This window comes from Pithys albifrons, chromosome 3 (assembly GCF_047495875.1).
Source record: "Pithys albifrons albifrons isolate INPA30051 chromosome 3, PitAlb_v1, whole genome shotgun sequence".
NCBI lineage: Eukaryota > Metazoa > Chordata > Aves > Passeriformes > Thamnophilidae > Pithys > Pithys albifrons.
Genome location: NC_092460.1, coordinates 58,214,351 through 58,233,628, shown reverse-complemented (window position 1 = coordinate 58,233,628; position 19,278 = coordinate 58,214,351). Strand labels below are relative to the sequence as shown.

The following is a 19,278-nucleotide window of genomic DNA, read 5'->3' as shown; positions in this document are numbered from 1 at the left end:
CCCTTGATTCTTACCCAGAGGCTCTCAACTGTGCCATTACCAACTGTGAGCGCCACATATTCTAACCCTTCTTTTCCATACAGTGCCACCCCTCTTCCTCTTCTGCCCTGCCTATCCATCCTGAAGAGCCAGGAACCATCCAACAGGGCACTCCAGTCACAGGTCTCATCCCACCAGGTTTCACTTATGCCAGTGATGTCAAATCTCTGGGACTGGGCCAAAGCTTTGAGCCCCTCTTGTTTGTTCCTCATGCTGCGTGCATTGGTGTAGAAACATTTCAGGTGTGGTACTTTGTAACAAACACCTCATGAAGCAGATTGAGAAATCCCACGAGTGCTCATTTTCTCAAGTTTGGCACACTGTCCCATCATTCATCACTGGGGAGCTTGGTTTTGTCTCTTTTCCTCTTTCAAGCTAGTTTAAAGCTCTGTTAACGAGCCCTGCTAACTTTCATGTACACTTCAAAAAATACAGACATGTCTGTATCTATAGCTAGATGTATAAAATCAGGAAGCATTCTTTTCGGGACATTAACTCTTTGCTACTGCTTGCCTGGAGTTTACAGGGAAAATAGGGAGACTAGCTCTGTTGAGAGGTACATCTCAAATTCTTGAGAAAGGAACTATATGATCTAGTAAGCAAAAACCTATTTCCATTATGTAATCTAATAAAAAGTGCTGCTAGTCTATTAGAATAAATCTTATACACTGCTATTCCTTGGCTTTTAAATAACAATTGTGTGTACCACTGTAGAGATTTTAAAATAATGGCTCTTAAAATAGCTTTTTCCAGCAAACCAAATATGGGATCAGTCATGCTGGAATAAGGAGAGGAGAGTCTGCTGTGAAACCCTGAGATGTGTCACTTTAAAATAGCACAGTGCACTCTAGGCAAACAAAACAATAGTAAATCAAAAGAGTTCAGCTGTTGTGGCTATTTATTCTACAGCAACTTCAGTTCAAGCCATGCTGGTAGCTTTTCTAATGCCTTAAATCAAACAGCAGGTATCTGTGGCTTAAAGTCAGAAAATACTAAACATCTGCCGGTTTCCAGACTTGAAACATTGAAGCTGCCTTACCTGAAGGAAATTTTGTTGTTAGTGTGCCAGGAATCTCAGAGCCACTATCTTGTGGATTTTTGACTATTAAATACATCATTGTCACTTCACAAAATGTTGAACAATTTCCTCTTCCAAAGATACAGTTGTAAGTAATTTGCAAAATATTTTTATTATCATATTTTTCAATTCCTTATACTGGACAGAAAAATATGGCCACACACTATTAGGCATTAATTCTTTAACAGACTTAGGACTTCTCTTGACAGCTGGCAGTATGTGTTCAGTTCAGCAGTCCATTTGTCCAGAGTCTACTGGCACTATTCTTGCTGACATGTGCTTTGTACTATGAGAAAGACCTACAGATATAAACATAATGGAAAAACCTATAGCTCCCTCAAACAAGTATTTAATTTCTGAATGTTAATGGTCTGGTACTTAGGAGCACAAGCTATTTAAGAGTTCTGTCTTCTTTTCACCATCTCTCCTACTAAAGAGTACTCTTCACTGTACTCCTTAGCCAACAGAACAAAGATTTTTATTAGCACTGCCCAACCAAAAGAGTTGGCATGAGGCATATTACAAATTTTATTTTCTTAATTTAACTTTTGTTACTTGCAACTGATTGTCACATTTCCACAATTTATTGTTCCTCATACAATTCTGTACTGTATTTGCCCAGTTTGCAAATTTAGCTTCCAAAGTTAAAGTGTTGCTGCACTTTACATCCTCATCCACCTCCAAGAGCAGTATGAATTTGGCAGGCTGTAACACGTCTGCAATGAAACCTTGGAAGCCACTCTGCTGTGATCAATCAAGATACACTTGAGTTTAAGAATATCAGCAATTGTGTTGAAGTCAATAGGAATACCATGAATCACACTAGAGTATGTTGTACTTCGTGCATACTCATGTGAGACGCTATAATCTACAAAAGCTGCCCCTGAAGATCCTTCTTGGGGGCAGAATGAGTTGTGAAGATATAAGAAGCCCATTTTACCCTTACAGTGGTATTTCATTGATAAAATTTGGACCTGATGATCTTGGAGAGCTTTTCCAACCTCAGTAATTCTATGATTCTATGAACATGCATGAACAGCAACAACAAAGACAGTAATCTCTGAGGACATTAGGGGGAAACTGTTGAAATCTTTTTTTAAACAATGTTTATGATTTCCAGGGACATTTAGTTCCATTTTTATTTTGTAACCACCAATGTTTTTCTCATTCCGGTCTTAACTTGAGCTGGACTTTGCTAACTTAATTATTTAAAATATCAGTACTGCTAAGATGCTGGGAGTTAATGGTTTTAATTTAGCCATACGATTTTGTTCAAGAATGCAGGATCTTAGACTTGCAGTTTTGCAAACTTTTGATAAAATACAGATGGTACCACTGTTACTATGTTTATTAAGTAATATGATTCACCTAGACTAGGTGTCTGATGCGTTTTTAGAAGTACCATCTGGAAAAACATTAATGTATTTTAACATGTATAGGTTGAAAGCAACAAATCACTTATTCCCCCTGGGCCTTTCAATTCTGCAGCAGATTATAGCCACACGTACTTAATACCAGGGCAAGTTCAACTCTGCTTTATTAGCCCTCTGCCTCTGATCTTTGGCTCATTATCTCAGGACGTATTTTCAAGTACTGTAAGTTTAAATCTTTGGGGACCAATCTGTCATACAATGATTATGTGAAAATACAGAAATGAAAACTAGGGCCTCACTGCATGAAATGCTGAATAACCTCAGTTTCCTTTGGCTCCTCTCTGAGGCCCTAATGACAAGAGAGAACTAGGCAAAAGCTGACTAAAATATATAACAGGGAAAATGTCTGTGATCTGGAAAACATATATGCATTTTTTGTTATTTTAAAGGATCTTAGGATCCTTGAAGATGTGAAAGGGAAATCTTAAATAAGCATTTGATCATACAAAGCACTTGATCCCTTTCTGTTCCTCTGATTTCCATCAAGAGCAGATAACACCTCACAGGAACTGTTAATATCTCTTTGAACCATATACTTAGTGTATAATGGTGACATATTTCTTAGTATTTGTGACTTCCTGTGAGCAAGTGATTATTAAGAGAACAGTATTTGTAATTTCTCTGCAGGAAGCTCCAGTGAAAAGGGAAGAGATAACGCATGCAGGCTGTGGTTCCACAACAACCTAGGATCAGCAAAGAATTGCCCTCATGGCCACATCCTTCTCCTCCTGCATTTCCTTGTCTTTCCTTTGAGCTGGGCCTGACATTTAGCCCAATCGCTTGCTGGGATATTGGCATGTTAAGATGCCAGAAAAATATTTTCTTTTGGCTTTGGCTTGTTGGGTTGGCTTTTTAGGGTGGAGAGGCGGGTTAAGGAGATGCTTTGTTCTTTATGATGCCAGTGAGAATGGTGCTCAGATTCTATAAAGCATCTCTTAAGATCCTGTTTTTTTTGAGATGACACTAAAAAGGAAAGGAAGATAGTATAGATAATCATATGACTCTTCAGATGCTGGGAGCCCCAAGTTGTGCAGCATTAAATGGGCCTCTAACCACAGCCCAACACACCCTGCAGATCCCATCCATTGAAAAGTTACCCCATTTTGGTCAATGGAACTCTTACAGGATTTTCATCAAAGAAGCCAACTATATTCCTCATTTCTATTGTCAAATAGAAAAGACATTCACCTGAAACCTTCTTGCTGCATTGCTAAATAAAGGTGAGGCCAGGCAGGGGGTGTAATCACCTGTACCACGCAGGAGCTGCCTGCTGGCACCCCTACTGCACAAACCAGCAGGCTGCACATGTAGTTCAGCACAGCACAACCTGCACTTATACATCCATATAGTTACAATACTAACCAGTTGTACAAATTAAATATCAAAATCCTTTTAACTGAATGTCAAAATCAGACCAGAATAACATCTACTCCTGCCAAACTCATGGTCCTGGCAGAGCTAAGCCATCTAAGAACATGGCTTTTACACCAGACCAACTACACCTTAGAAGACATTACTATTGTTGTTCACATCAAAAGTCCTCTGCTAAGTAAAACTAATAGTCTTAATTCATATTAGGAATTATGCTTTTAAACATCTGTCAAAATAAATAGGGATAGACTCTGCTTAGGGATTTTTTTCCTCTGTATGGAGATGTATTACTGTCAGTCTTCTGGTATACGGCCATACCCTGTCAAAATAACTTCAACTGCCAAATTTTCATAATAAACTGGACTTAGTGAATATATTACACATCTTTATATGTGACTGTGCAGAGTGTACTTTTAATAAATTTTCAGCCAGTTTAGAAACATTACAGTGTACTTCCTACACCTTATTTTTGTAATCTGTAGTTTCATCATCTTCATGTATTGCAGCTGATAATTTCCTTATTTCCCTTTAGATTTTTCTTTTTCTCCTTTTATATCCACTTCCATGTCTTCTTGGCTCTGCTGTCAAAACAGATATACAGAACATTTTGTGCATAATTTGCTTGAGTAAAACTACATGCTCTTTCAGAAACATTTTAAGAAGCAAACTTTCAACATGAGACAGAGGTTCTAATCTCTGCTTTCAAGACAGCTGTAAAATGTACTAATGATCCTTAGAGTGTACTATGAATGTTTTGTTATGAATTCAGACCTCATTATTCTGCCATTGCTGATGCTTCACGCACAATACTGCAGAGAAACAAAGAGATCACACTCATATAGTCTTTACTGTGTTTGTCCAGTTCTAGAATCCAAAACCTGCTTTTTATATTGCTTCACTATAAAGGCAGGTACACATTTTGCTTTCATACCAGTATTACTGTAAAAAATAATTAGATATCACAGCCTAGTTATGCAGGCAAAAGCACATGCCTGCAAACAAACAAAACTGCTCTTTCAAACTACTCAACATTGATTAGAATCTTGCAAGTTTTGACTGAGGGAGTCTTACAAACACTTTTACATTTTCTAGGCGGGGAGAGACATGTCACTTCTCCTAAAAAGACTGAATTGTAACCGTTTCTATAAGTTACCTGAGCGGGTGTTTTAAACTTAAGAGATTAGTTTTCTTTGTGGATTTCTTTTCTTCCAAGTTGGTGAATTAGAAGGTCCTGAAGTATATTTGCCTGTAGAAAAAAAACATACACATTGTCTCTTAATTTCAGACACAATTTCAGGAAATAATCTCTTAGTTTGATATGTGAATTAAATACCACATTAGCTGAGGTATCAATGAATGCATCAGCTCAATATATATCACCTCTGAAACACAAGCTAGTATTAAAAACAGAATCCCTCTATAGTCCTTTAAAAATAATTTTTAACATTGCAGCATTTTCATGAGGCTGACAGGATCTTCCAAATGAGGTGATTCTGCCATGGACATCACTGGTTTTAACAAAGGCAACGTTTCTGTGCTGATGACCTTCTCAAAGGCGTAAATTGCTTCTAGAGCAAACTAATCCATAATCCAATCTCCTGTTTTAACCCTGCTTGCGAAAGCACTATACGCAAGGCTATATCATGTTTCTGTTCTGGACAATTGATTGTGCCTCAGAGTATGGTGCCTAATCACAAACTCTTTTCTAGAAAATTTAATTGAAAACTAATATTAATAATTTTGTTAGTTCCATCTTTATTCAATTAATTCAAATTATTAATTTCATAATAATCCTAAAATTTTCAGTTTATACACAATGTGTAAGTTTCACCATAGTTTTCTGGTTGTGCCCAAAATCTCCTATTGGTGTCAGGCTGATTCTTCTGTTTTGAGCATTTCTGACTATATGATTCAGGTACTCCTGAAAAGAAAGGCAGTAAAAATGTTAGTGAGTGCTCTTATGACAAAAATGTTGATTACCATTTCTTCTGAAATGCTCTATCCTTTTTTAATATGGAATGCACTCTTTGCTTAAGAATTGTCCCTGTAATCTCTATACCAGCCTGTTCACATTTAATGAAAGCAAACATTCAAACAAAAACCAAAAAAGACACAGCTACTTGTCCTCAAGATGAAGCAGTGATGTTGGAATTCACTTCAGTTAACTTCATTCAACTTAAAGTAGTCATTACTCTGTCTAAAGGAAGTTCCTGTTATTAGAAATAGGGAGACAGCATGAGATGGAGATTCAATCCAGCTTACGACAGATGACTGAAAGAGGCAAGATTAAATCACTTTCTTAACTTATGATTATTTAAATTATTTACCACTAAATTTGTTGACAAAATGACATATGAAAAAATGCAATTATCCAGACAAACCATGGACACAGAAAGTGGAAAGGCAAACAAAGACCAAATGATGTACTAGGTTGTGCAAAGCTATATTAGCAAGATAAAAATAAAGTTAAAATTTTTGTAAAATCAGATTTACATACAAAACACATTGCCAGAAAGAAAGATCCTGTTACACAAGATGCAGGACTGCAGCTTTGTTATTTCTGTGTAGGATAACTGAACTTAACTAGGTATAGCCTTACAGTGCTAACAGTTTTTGAATACATTTTAACTTGTATGCATCTCTATGCTTGCTTTTTTTGTAACTCCACAGTACCCTTCCTAGCCCGAAATTAAGTATGGAAAAAATCAATTGTAATCATCTTAAAGGATTTTTTATCAGCATAATCCTAAAATAAGCATAATACATAAACAGTGGTTTTGATTGTTATAATTAATGCTGCAGCATAAGAATGTCTAGAACACAAAGAAGAAACAATAACTCAAATGTAAAACTGTGAAGTTTAATGCATGCATATTCTGTTATTCTATTTACCACATAATATTCAGCTATGAGAAGCTCATCCTACAGTATATTACCTCCATTGTCAAAGGATCTAGGATCTGTTCTGGGAGTACTCTCTATTGGTACTCTCCTTTCATATTTATGAATCCTATCTGAATGAATTTATGGCATTTTAAAGATGCAGGTAATCATAGTACCTAAAGCCTTAGAGAACTTATTTGAAAAACTGCTTTTGGGAAACATATCTATCCTTTACTCTGAATGTATGTAATGATAAAAAAACATACTTCTTAAAAGCTGGGTTCGTGTATTTGTTACTGCTTTCCTCACCTGTAGAATAAATGTATCTATATACTTGTTAGAAATAGCTAATCAAAACTATTTTAATAACAAACATTTCAAATTTAGAAAGTAGAAGAGAATAGTGAATGAAGTAATATAGCAACTGTGGTAAATATTAATTTTTATTTCTTTGACCTTAACTATGTTGGATAAAGCAGCATTTGAAACAAAATGGAACTTTTTTGTTCATCTCTTTTATAAGACCCTTTAAGGGGGTAATTACTTAAGGTAAATTTAGTTATAGAAAAGTTTGCTGTATCACTACATTTTGCAATTTAGACACCCAAGACAGCCAGCAGAGAGTTCAGAGCACCTCCGGGAAAGTGACTTATTTCACTTTTCTTCGGCACTCTCTGATGATGCAATAAATAGTCCCATAAGAGTCCCTGTCTCTCTCTACTTACAACAGAGAGCCTTGATAAGAAATTTAAGCTACATTCCTAATGCTAGGATGGTTAAAATTAGACTAAATATATATCTTGATCGTGAAGAAAAATTATATGAAATACCTATTTTGTGCATATCAGGAAAGTACACATTGGGTTAATTGACAATTTCTATCTTTTCCATCTACAATTGATGTAGGTAGTCACCATGAGTACCTGGTAAATAATGAATGAAGTGTTTTTGCAATATGCTTAGAAATACAAATATACTCCTTGTAATATTTTATTTTCACTGAATTTAAAAAGTGGGAAAGAGGTGCAAACTATGTAATAGTTTCTCCCTTTTAGAACAGTTTTAAAAGTGGTAAACCGTTCAAGGAAATTAAAAGTACTTGCCTTTCTGCAAGTTTTGTTCGGTTGCTTCCAAGGGTGATAGCTCATCTTGCCAAGGTGAAGACACAGTTTTTGTTGATTGGTGTTTGTGAGGGTTCTGAATCCCATAATACTCTCCTAAACATTCCCCAAGAGGAAAAAAAAAGCCCCAAAGTTTACTCTATTGTCAGCATGGCTGTTTAGGAGAGAGTGACTAATCTCATATTTACCAGATTTATAGCATATATCCCTTATTGCTCTTTCCTCTTCAATATCTGAAGTAGTCTTGGGCCTCCAGTTAGAAACAACTGTAAGAAATAATTGTAAAAGATTACAAGATAACTATACAAATACATTCAATATTTCTTAATAATCAAATACCACGGCTTTAATTTCTGTCATGGTTATTTTTGTTTCTGACTTCAACCTCTGCTTCTGGACTGAAAAATGATTCCTTAATATTGGGTATTTTCAAGTACAATGGAATAGCACTTAAAACACATATGAAGAAGCAAATGTTTATTCATTCAAAATGATTCAGAAACATCTCTTTGTATTTTCATTTTCAAAACAATTCTTCATTCACACCCACAAGGAAATCTGATTCAACAAGTCACCAGGGAGTGCTTGCCAAAACCCCTCTGCCCCAGAGTTACTATCCTGTAATATCTGCCAGCAGAGCTGGTGAAGTGAGTTCTCCTCACCTCTCTCAGTTTAGGCTCTGAAGATTAGCAAAGCCCTGCTTTAAGTTAATGTGGCATATTCAGACTGAAACCAAGTTAGTAAGCACTAACAGGCTCCCCTACCAGTCAGCCTGATGGGCAAAGGGAAGCGAAAAGTGGCTGTGGGCAGTACGGTAATTTGCTAAGTGCACGCCTGAGAGTAGGTCATTCTCTCATTTTTCACTCTCTGGGAATGTGCAATTTGTTCCATCCCTATGAATATCATATCTCTAAATGAGATACAGTCAAAGGTTTAACTATGTTAGCATATATATCCACACACATAAACATTGAGTCAAAGTAGTGAAGAGTTTTGCATGGATTCTCTTTGGTAGATTTAAGAATAACTTTCTCTAAAAATATTACACTGCCTGCAGAGTTTAGTAAATCAGTTGAAGAAATTATTTATGTTGAACTCACGCAACTATTTTCTACAAAAACCTGTGACTTCACCTTCAGTGATGAGTGAGTACAGCCCTTGTTCAAAATTTGTTTCCCAGAAAAGAAAGACCTCCTAAACCTGTAGTTTGATGCCAAAATTTGAAGAGGTTTTCATAGCCATCTGAATTGTGGATCGCATATTTAACTTTATTTAATGAAAAAGAGGTATGTGAAGTATACTATTTACTATTATAATATTGAAATATACACTAGACAATTCAAAGGAGTTAGAAAACATTGCCTTGCTCATAACTGGTGACTACCAGTTTCAGTGTTTTAAAGATTAGCTGAAAACTATTTAAAAACCTTGTCAACAACCCTTTGCTAAAAATGTAGTGGTTATTATAATAAATCAGTTGTGAAGTACATTGCAAGAGTTGACCAAATCCATTCAACTTCCTTGTAAAAGAAAGAAAAAAACTGTTTACAGTTCTCTTCCTCTCCATCGTCCTCTTCATCATCCTCTTCATCATTCAGGTTTATAATTAGTGGAGGGTGACTTGGTAATAAAATATTCTCTTGATTCCCGAATGAGTCTTGACGATTGGCTGGATGCAGAATCCCTCCTTGCACATCCTGTTTTAATGGGACATCTGCAAACAAACTTTGTTAAGAGCGAACTAGAATATCACATCCACGTTCACACCAGCAGGTATTCTTTTGAAATCCTTTTAAGGATTAGGCATTGTTTTGTGCAAAGATTGGCAAGAGAGCATTTTCCAACTCCAGAAAGTAGGAAGAACACAGGTACCAGCTCCCCTGAATGGACAGATCAGGCACTGCTGAATACAGACATTTGAAAAGAGGAGCTTTTTCATCACTGAGCTATTTAAAAAAGACTGGTTATCTCTTCCAGCTGGTGGATAGATTAATTTGAGTCAGCAACTTTCTTTCTTGCAATCTCTTTTTAAGTTATTTATAAGATAAAGAATTGTGTGATTAGTTATTCCTGGATTGAAGTGAGTGAGTTTAGGACACCAATTGTGAAAATATTTTAAACATGCTGAATAACAGGCAGGTTGTATCACTCTCCACGGCATCCATTTTGACGAATTTAGCAATGCAAAGCACAGAATTGCCCATTTAGAACGTGTAAACTCTTTTTTTCTATCAAACTGAATTACAACTCTCTTTGCTAGGTACAAAATATAGATTTTAAGAAGGCATGTGTAGTTCATGAGAATAATCCACACTTGACTAGAAGAAAATCAGAAAACATATTATTTTCTTTAGGAAAAAGGCTTCAGTACTGGGATAACACATTTCAAGAGCCAGGAAATGCAATGTACTGAAAAGAAAAATGATGAAAAATGGTGACTCTATTTGTACAGTTCAAGCTGATCTATTCACAATTATAGATGCAATCAGGATTTTGTGCATTATATTGAAAATACTGAAGTTGGATATATTTTCCAGTTTTAAAGAAAAAGTGGGCATTTTTCTGTTATTCCAGTTATTCTTGTGCATCTCTTGCTTGCCTATGAGCAGCATGTATATCATATTAAATCCATTTTAATGGCACTATTGCAGATCAGATTTGTTGTATCTCATGTAAGAGATGTGTAAGTTAAAACACTAACTTCATAGAGCCTTTTTCACTGTCCAGAATCGGGTATTATTAGCTCCAGGTATTATAAGCCAAAATAAAATTAAATTAGTTAGACTCTAAGTATTAGAACAAATAAATACAGGTTTAGTATTTGCAAAGTTATTGTGGAGCACACAGACTTTGTATATATTTCAATAAAAACTAAAAGATTTGGGTCTGTTCGCTAGTTCTGGTTGTTGGACAACGGCCATAGTGTCTTTTGGGCATAGTCTGTGACTATCCCCACATCAAAAGTGGGCCTATGCTGTGAAGTGGGAACTGTGCTAAAAGCAGTATGGTTGTGCAAAGCTATATTAGCAAGATAAAAATAAAGTTAAAATTTTTGTAAAATCAGATTTACATACAAAACACATTGCCAGAAAGAAAGACGCAACACTGAGGATCCCACCTGTTGGTTTCTTGTCAAATTAATGACATAGCACATACAATCAGGAGGACAGCAGAGTATTTAAAAGTATTTAAAAATATGAAGGAAGGTATCATTGTGCAAAATGGCAGGGGAGTCAGTCCTCTGTTCAACATAATTAATGTGAAAAAAATAATACTAATATAGATCACAAAAATTTCCACTGCATTTAAATTGGTAAGAGAAGTTTGAATAAGATCCAAACCCTTGTTTATTCAAGATGAAAGATAACCGTAAAAAATGAAAGTAAATATAAATCCATAGCAATGAAAACTCCGGTGAATTCCTAGTTGTGGAAATATACTATGCAAAGCAAGGTCATTTTTTCATACCCTACTGGGCCAAAAATAATTGAGTAAGAAACATTTCTTGAGATGAAATAGAAGTTTTACTGCAAAATTACTTCTTCTACTATTAGCAGTTAGAATAAAATAAGAATTTAAAAGTGGAGGTTTATTAACCTTAATAAAGTTTATTAAATATTTGAAAAGAATAAATCACATAAAAGATGCTGTAAGAAGTAGGGATCAGTATATTTGTGCTTATCAGTACCTCACTGCATTCATGAATTCCTGCTGTGAAGGTGGCCCAATTATTGTTCATGAATTTTTTTTCTGACAAATTGTAAAACATTTCATTCTATGGATACAGCTGAAATCTATTTGCCAAAATTATGTTTGATCAAATTTACTAATACCTGTATTTAGGCACAAATAATATTTACCAGCAGGGACACAACTGAATGCAGCACAATACAGACAGGTATTTTAAGAATTTTGTGTAAGCAGGAACTCACCTGTAGATCCATTGAAATTTGGTTTTTGAGTGACAGTACGATAGACTACATATGCTGATAGTCGAGGTTCTGGAGAATTTAAATATGTGTATCTCCCAGTTTCTTTCCCATAAGGGCTGGAAGAAGCAGTTTCATCATTCTTACTTTGATGTCTTTGTTGGTAAGTTGGTTTTACTTTAGGGTTCAAAGTCTGAACTCCTAAAAGTGAAAATACAAACAAAAAGTTGTGCTATGACTCAAAATTTGATGAATTTCAGAGACTGGAGTCTGGACAACGAGATTTAAAGAATGTTCTTTGAGGACAGTCCAATCCAAATATGGACAGTCCATATTTGACACTAAGAACAGAAATTAAATAGGTAGTGCTAAATCATCTCACACTTTACTAGATAAAAATGAATATACGAACAATTTTCTCAAAATACCTTTTCTGGTCACTGTATTAGCTGAATTCCTTGGCTCCTCAGAAATCCATTTATTTTTCTTTACTTCCTTACAGTAATGGTTCTTTACCAGTTCAGTGTGGTTTGTCTCTGACAGATTAAAATAACACATATATACTTTTTTTTGAAAGTACACAAAATTTTCTTATCCAAAAATGCTGTGGGGTTTTGAAAACACGGGTCATCTTGGGTGGAACATGGTTTTACATGTCAATTATTCTAAAAGTATCATTCCCCAAAAAGAAAGCAAAAGTGGCTATATTTCCTCTAGCAGAAGAAATCTTGAAAGCCAATACAGAAATTAACTCTAATGGCAAAGACTAGATCATCCTTTCTCTACACTGCATAGGTGTTGTGTGGACCTCTGGAATAGCCATGGTTGAGCCTATGGAGACCACTCCATGCACTCCAAAGGACACTTGGCTGAACTGTGAATGGCTTCTGCCTGTAGCATGTAGATACATCCTAGACGTGGGCAATAAATGAAAATAACTAAATACTACAATGCAATAACATTGGTTGCATAGGTAAGCCCACTTTGAACTACAAACAGAACTTTGCAAGGAAAGTTGCAGTGTAAAGTAATCACAGTGCTCCTCTCCTGGCCCCTGCTGCTCTTCAAGAAGATGTGGCTTTGTTTTTCCTTTTCTTCCACTAATGTAAGTAAATTCTTTTGGTTTCTTATTTCAGGCCAGAATATGGGAGAAATTCTCTACGTCTTCTTTAGTTTATGGGACAGTTTACAGACAAAATCTGTCTTTTTTTTTTTTTTTTAATCTAAAACTGCTAAGAAATAGCCAGGTAACAATCTGCCTACAATAATCAGATTGATACATTTTTCTACATTGACAAAGCTATTCTGGAATTCTCTAGTGAACAGGGTGAAGCTGATCATCAAGGTACTTCAGTATAGGTATTTTAATTTGCTGTATGTAACTTGCTTTTAATAAGCATACTTCATCATAAATGTTAGGCTCTTTCCTTAACTGTATTTTTACTAGTTCTATTAAGTCCTATGTTCTATGAGATATCACCTACATTGGAATATGTTTTACTTGACAGATGTGGAAAGATCACAACACTCCACGTGATCTAACATGTCAACATCAAAGATTTTAGTAACTCAGGGACTGATCCTGCCTCCACTGAATCTTGTAGAGGATGGCAAACTAGCTGAAAGAAGCAGAACTGACCACAGCATACAATGACTGCTGCCATCTTGAGTGAAAGAAATCCCACTCTTAACAGGAAATTTCACTTCAGATTGGTTTCACACAAAATACATAATGCCCACCACAGAAGTAAAAATGATCTAATCTAAAAATTTGGAAATATATAACAATGAAGTTCCTTTCACACTGGAATACTTTGATGGAATTTTTTCTTTTTCCCAAGGCAGTGTCTTGAATCTGCTCCTCTGTGTTGCAGAACCACTACCTCCTAGAAAAAAGGGGTCTCAAAAAGTTATCTGCACTCAACAGCACCCTAACAAAGGTGAACAATGCAAAGAGTCTGCTTTTTATATGGCATAGTTTTAGCTGAAATGGTTAAAAAAGTGCAACCAACAAAATGAAACCCAATAGCTGATTCAATAAGCCCTGCAAAAATTAGAGAAAAGAGTCTGTTTAAAAAGCTTTAAAGACATATAGGTGTGAACAAAGATTTAATTATTGAATTGTTTCCCAGTGATAACTGCTTATATCAACATAAAGAATGTTTAAAAAAAAGATACATTTGTATATAAGGGTCACAGGAAATGGAGCAGCACATAAGACACCTGTTTACTGTGCAATAAAGTTCTGGAGCTGCAAGTTCCATACCAATTTGCTCCAAGCAAGAGCAAGCAACCCTAGCATGGTACTGCATTACTTTGCATTGATAAACTAAGTGCAAAAAGAATACTACAACAATTACTACTATTTTTACCACTAATAAATATTTATGAAGAAAAAGGATTGAATACCACTAAGTATTAAGTAAATTCAAGGAGAATGGGGCATTCTTCAACTTTAATGACATGACTCAATACTGAACTCAATGGGTCAAAACACTGTGTCTTCATCAACATGAACCAAGTTTATGTGGAAGGATCAGATCCTGTTACACAAGATGCAGGACTGCAGCTTTGTTATTTCTGTGTAGGATAACTGAACTTAACTAGGTATAGCCTCACAGTGCTAACAGTTTTTGAATACATTTTAACTTGTATGCATCTCTATGCTTGCTTTTTTTGTAACTCCACAGTACCCTTCCTAGCCCGAAATTAAGTATGGAAAAAATCAATTGTAATCATCTTAAAGGATTTTTTATCAGCATAATCCTAAAATAAGCATAATACATAAACAGTGGTTTTGATTGTTATAATTAATGCTGCAGCATAAGAATGTCTAGAACACAAAGAAGAAACAATAACTCAAATGTAAAACTGTGAAGTTTAATGCATGCATATTCTGTTATTCTATTTACCACATAATATTCAGCTATGAGAAGCTCATCCTACAGTATATTACCTCCATTGTCAAAGGATCTAGGATCTGTTCTGGGAGTACTCTCTATTGGTACTCTCCTTTCATATTTATGAATCCTATCTGAATGAATTTATGGCATTTTAAAGATGCAGGTAATCATAGTACCTAAAGCCTTAGAGAACTTATTTGAAAAACTGCTTTTGGGAAACATATCTATCCTTTACTCTGAATGTATGTAATGATAAAAAAACATACTTCTTAAAAGCTGGGTTCGTGTATTTGTTACTGCTTTCCTCACCTGTAGAATAAATGTATCTATATACTTGTTAGAAATAGCTAATCAAAACTATTTTAATAACAAACATTTCAAATTTAGAAAGTAGAAGAGAATAGTGAATGAAGTAATATAGCAACTGTGGTAAATATTAATTTTTATTTCTTTGACCTTAACTATGTTGGATAAAGCAGCATTTGAAACAAAATGGAACTTTTTTGTTCATCTCTTTTATAAGACCCTTTAAGGGGGTAATTACTTAAGGTAAATTTAGTTATAGAAAAGTTTGCTGTATCACTACATTTTGCAATTTAGACACCCAAGACAGCCAGCAGAGAGTTCAGAGCACCTCCGGGAAAGTGACTTATTTCACTTTTCTTCGGCACTCTCTGATGATGCAATAAATAGTCCCATAAGAGTCCCTGTCTCTCTCCACTTACAACAGAGAGCCTTGATAAGAAATTTAAGCTACATTCCTAATGCTAGGATGGTTAAAATTAGACTAAATGTATATCTTGATCGTGAAGAAAAATTATATGAAATACCTATTTTGTGCATATCAGGAAAGTACACATTGGGTTAATTGACAATTTCTATCTTTTCCATCTACAATTGATGTAGGTAGTCACCATGAGTACCTGGTAAATAATGAATTATATTATAAGCCAAAATAAAATTGAATTAGTTAGATTCTAAGTATTAGAACAAATAAATACAGGTTTAGTATTTGCAAAGTTATTGTGGAGCACACAGACTTTGTATATATTTCAATAAAAACTAAAAGATTTGGGTCTGTTCGCTAGTTCTGGTTGTTGGACAACGGCCATAGTGTCTTTTGGGCATAGTCTGTGACTATCCCCACATCAAAAGTGGGCCTATGCTGTGAAGTGGGAACTGTGCTAAAAGCAGTATGGGCACGCAGAGAAACAGCACTCAGGTTGTTGTCTTGGTCCTGTGTGCTTAGTTAAGCTCCACAAGCCTAGATATGACAGCCTATGTTTTCCTGGGGAAATTTCAGGAACGCAAGGTTTCATGTTACCTTGCTCTCCCTCACTCCTGCTTTCGACATCTGCCCTGCTTCTTTGCTCTGGACTTTTAATTTGTTCTGGGTTCCAGCTGTCTACCGGAACTCCTGATAGCGTATCTCAGAGAGAGTTGAGATAAAAAACCCAGCTTGTAACGGGGGAGTTTTCCACAAATAAATGTGCTGCCTTACACACTATTACTGTGCTTCAGTAACATGCAACCAATGTTCAAGTCTGAATATTTTATTCAAAATGATGAACTGGAAATATATTTGCACACAGAGTACTGTACCTAATTTATCTCTGCAAGTACTATCTCATCCATACAACATGTTGTGCTCTATCAACAGGTAGTGCTACTAGTGTCCCTACCAACCTTCTGCCCCCGCCACACACTGCCCCCTGCTTCTAATTTCTCTTAAATGATTACCTGCATGCTCACCACTTTAACTGCTAGAGAGATTTAATCAATCAAAAATACAAGTTAAGCAACATTTTTACTCCATGGATCTCAGCAAACTAAATTGCCATTTCTGACTTCATCTTTCACAGCACTAATAGGTATGGAGATTCATAACATGACAAGTAAAATAATTAATGTGGCAATCTATGCAATTTCATCTTTGCCTTGAGCTTGCTGGGATAGCAGATCACATCTGATTGGTTTGCCATGGTCCATTTCTTGACCATTTTATATATTATGTAAGCACTGGGAGCAAGTACTGGAAGCACATTTTTGTCTATTTCCTTACTCTAATAAACAAATTGTAGGGAAAACATTTTTACTCACTGTTACTCGGTGGCAAATAAAGTCCATTTATATTACGGGCTTTTCTGTGAAAGAAATCACAGCTTATCCTCCTACAGCCTACGGGCTCTGTCTCCCAGAAACAGGAGAACTTGCTGTAGTTTTGCTGCATGAAAAAACAGTTTTCCGGTATTGTGAGTATTTCAGTCAAAATGGACTAAATGAATTAGTACATGCTGGGTGAACATTGCTCTAAACACACATTGCACACACTGCTCTAAACATATGACCAAACTTTTGTGGGACCACCTTCTGATAGTTTACAACATTCCAACTTATCTTGAAAGTTATCTTAAATTCCAAATAGCCCTAAAGTTATCTTGAGTTAGGTTAACAGAACCTGATGACGTAAAACTGTTCCTAGAAGAGGAGTAAGGAAGTCTTAAGTCTTAGTTTACTGCAGACTTTTCATGAGATACTGGCAAGAAAAAAAATGTTAGTCTTTTAACTGTCATGTGGCTGAATTTCCTTTCCTGTACAATAGGAAAATCAGAACAATTTCCAGTGAGAGTGTGCTATACAAGTGCAAATCTTACATTACTACCATCTTACTATTAAATGACATGGGTCTATGGGAAAATATGGGGCAAGAAACAAAAGCCAGAGAGATTCCCAACAAAAACTGAAAAAAATAGGGAACTGATGTTATGAGACTGCTGCCATTACACTGCTCACCATCTTTCAGCTGTTTTCATAGATGACAAACGAAAGCCTAATGGAGATAATAGACTCTCTACATGGATGTTTTTTTACTCATATATATACTGCTGCTCTCCCTCTATTGATCAATGTAGTACCAGCTAAAAAGTCTGCACAAAACTGCAGAGATAGTATTTTCATGATGAGTCATCCTTATTAGTCATACATAAAATTATTGTTCTGTATCTCTCCCTTATTAAAGTTTACAAGTTTTAGCATCATCTCGGGTGATGCAATTAACTTATCCTTATAACCTAAGGTATTTTCCTCAAGCATGTGATAAACTTGTAATTCCAAAGAAGCAAGTACTCATGAGAATTACCCTGAATATGTAAACTCAGCTTTACAACCAGGATGTGAACGGTACCCCAGATGACAGCTATAAATGCCAGGTTGGTAGTTACTTCTGTTCAATTTTTAAAATTAAAAGAAAGCCACACTTGAAAATACTAGAATATTTGGAGGCAGGTTTCTCCCAGTTCCAGATAACAGCTTTGTCTAGGAGTAGCATTTCTAGAACTTTTAGACTGTAATCAGCACAACTGGACCATCCCCTGAGACACACTGGGATCTGGAGTCAAAGCCCATCTCCCAGGCATTATTCAACATCTAAGTCCCCAAATCTTAAAAGTGGATGCAATAAGGAGGAACTCTACACCCAGACCTCGATTTTTACCAGGGGAATATAAATACTTATTTGTTTTGAAGCTATCAGCTGTCAGGAAAATAATAATCCTATCCTGAAAGCAGTAGTTTTCCTTCAAATACTAGACCTTCAGATGAAACAAAACTCAGATGGGCAGGGCAGCTAAAACAATGGAGAGCTGAATTAAGCAGGTGGTACCTTCTCCATGTGGTTGAACCGTTGAACTGAACTGAAAGCAGTCGTTAGCCAGGACGGACTGTTACATTTTGACAGTTGCCAACTGCTCCTCCAGCCTGGGACAACAGCATGATGCTGCTACATGATCTGTCCAGATTGAACATCTTCCTTTATCTCCATTGCTTCAAAGAAAGTATACAAAATCAAACTGTTTCAAATAGTCTCCCATTCTGGTGCTTCCTTAGTGTAAAATGGAACAAATCCATTTGGTGGGGCTTAAATAATACACAACTTCTTGCTGATGGAACTGTGGTCTTGGAAACAAATTTTTGATGCCACAAATATACCACAGCCTGCTGGACAACAGCAGCCAGAGACAGGAGTAAGAATATACGTGAGACAACGAACTCTCAGACAGCAAGGCCAGGGAAGAAGGAGAAGGGCCCAGGTGCTCCTGGCGCCAGAGCAGAGACTGGAGCAGAGATTGCCCTGCAGCCCGTGATGAAGGCCATAGTGAGGCAGCCGTGTTCCTGAGGCCCATGGAGATCCACAGCGGAGCGCAGAACCACCAGCAGCCCGTGGAGGGCCCCACACCAGAGCAGGTGGATGCACGCAAAGAAGGCTGTGACCCTGTGGCGAGCTCATATTGGAGCAGGCTCCTGGTAGGACCTGTGGACCCATGGAGGGAGAAGCCCACTCTCGCGGGAGCCACCGCTGGCGAAAGCGAAGCCGCCTCTGGTGCCGGGCCGGGCGGACCCGCGGCCTCGCAGGGGCTGCTGAGGCTGTGGAGACTGCGGCGGCTGCCGGCGGGCGCGGCCTGGCTCGGTCGCGCTGCAGCGCCGCGTGCCGGGCTGGGCGGACTCCATTTCCCGTGGTGCAGC

General features: G+C 36.6%; 1 protein-coding gene across 1 annotated transcript; it reads right to left on the bottom strand.

The window, feature by feature from the left end:
- Positions 1–1,217: 1,217 nt before the first annotated feature.
- C3H12orf50 (chromosome 3 C12orf50 homolog) lies at positions 1,218–19,262 on the bottom strand. The gene is made up of 10 exons (XM_071550083.1): positions 18,419–19,262; positions 16,858–16,981; positions 11,858–12,055; positions 9,475–9,639; positions 8,114–8,191; positions 7,902–8,021; positions 6,858–6,935; positions 5,753–5,878; positions 5,075–5,167; positions 1,218–4,502 (listed from the first exon to the last, which is right to left on the bottom strand). Exons 1-9 carry the CDS (start codon positions 18,425–18,427, stop codon positions 5,094–5,096), a joined length of 972 nt encoding a protein of 323 aa, XP_071406184.1. The 5' UTR covers positions 18,428–19,262; the 3' UTR covers positions 1,218–4,502; positions 5,075–5,093.
- Positions 19,263–19,278: the final 16 nt, after the last annotated feature.

Excerpts from the sequence above, each read along its gene's own strand:
- C3H12orf50 (XM_071550083.1), bottom strand. Across the intron at positions 8,022-8,113 it reads GGATATATGCTATAAATCTG|GAGAGTATTATGGGATTCAG; the intron begins GTAAATATGAGA and ends GGGAATGTTTAG. Across the intron at positions 5,879-6,857 it reads TAGATCCTTTGACAATGGAG|AGCACTCACTAACATTTTTA; the intron begins GTAATATACTGT and ends TTTTGTCATAAG.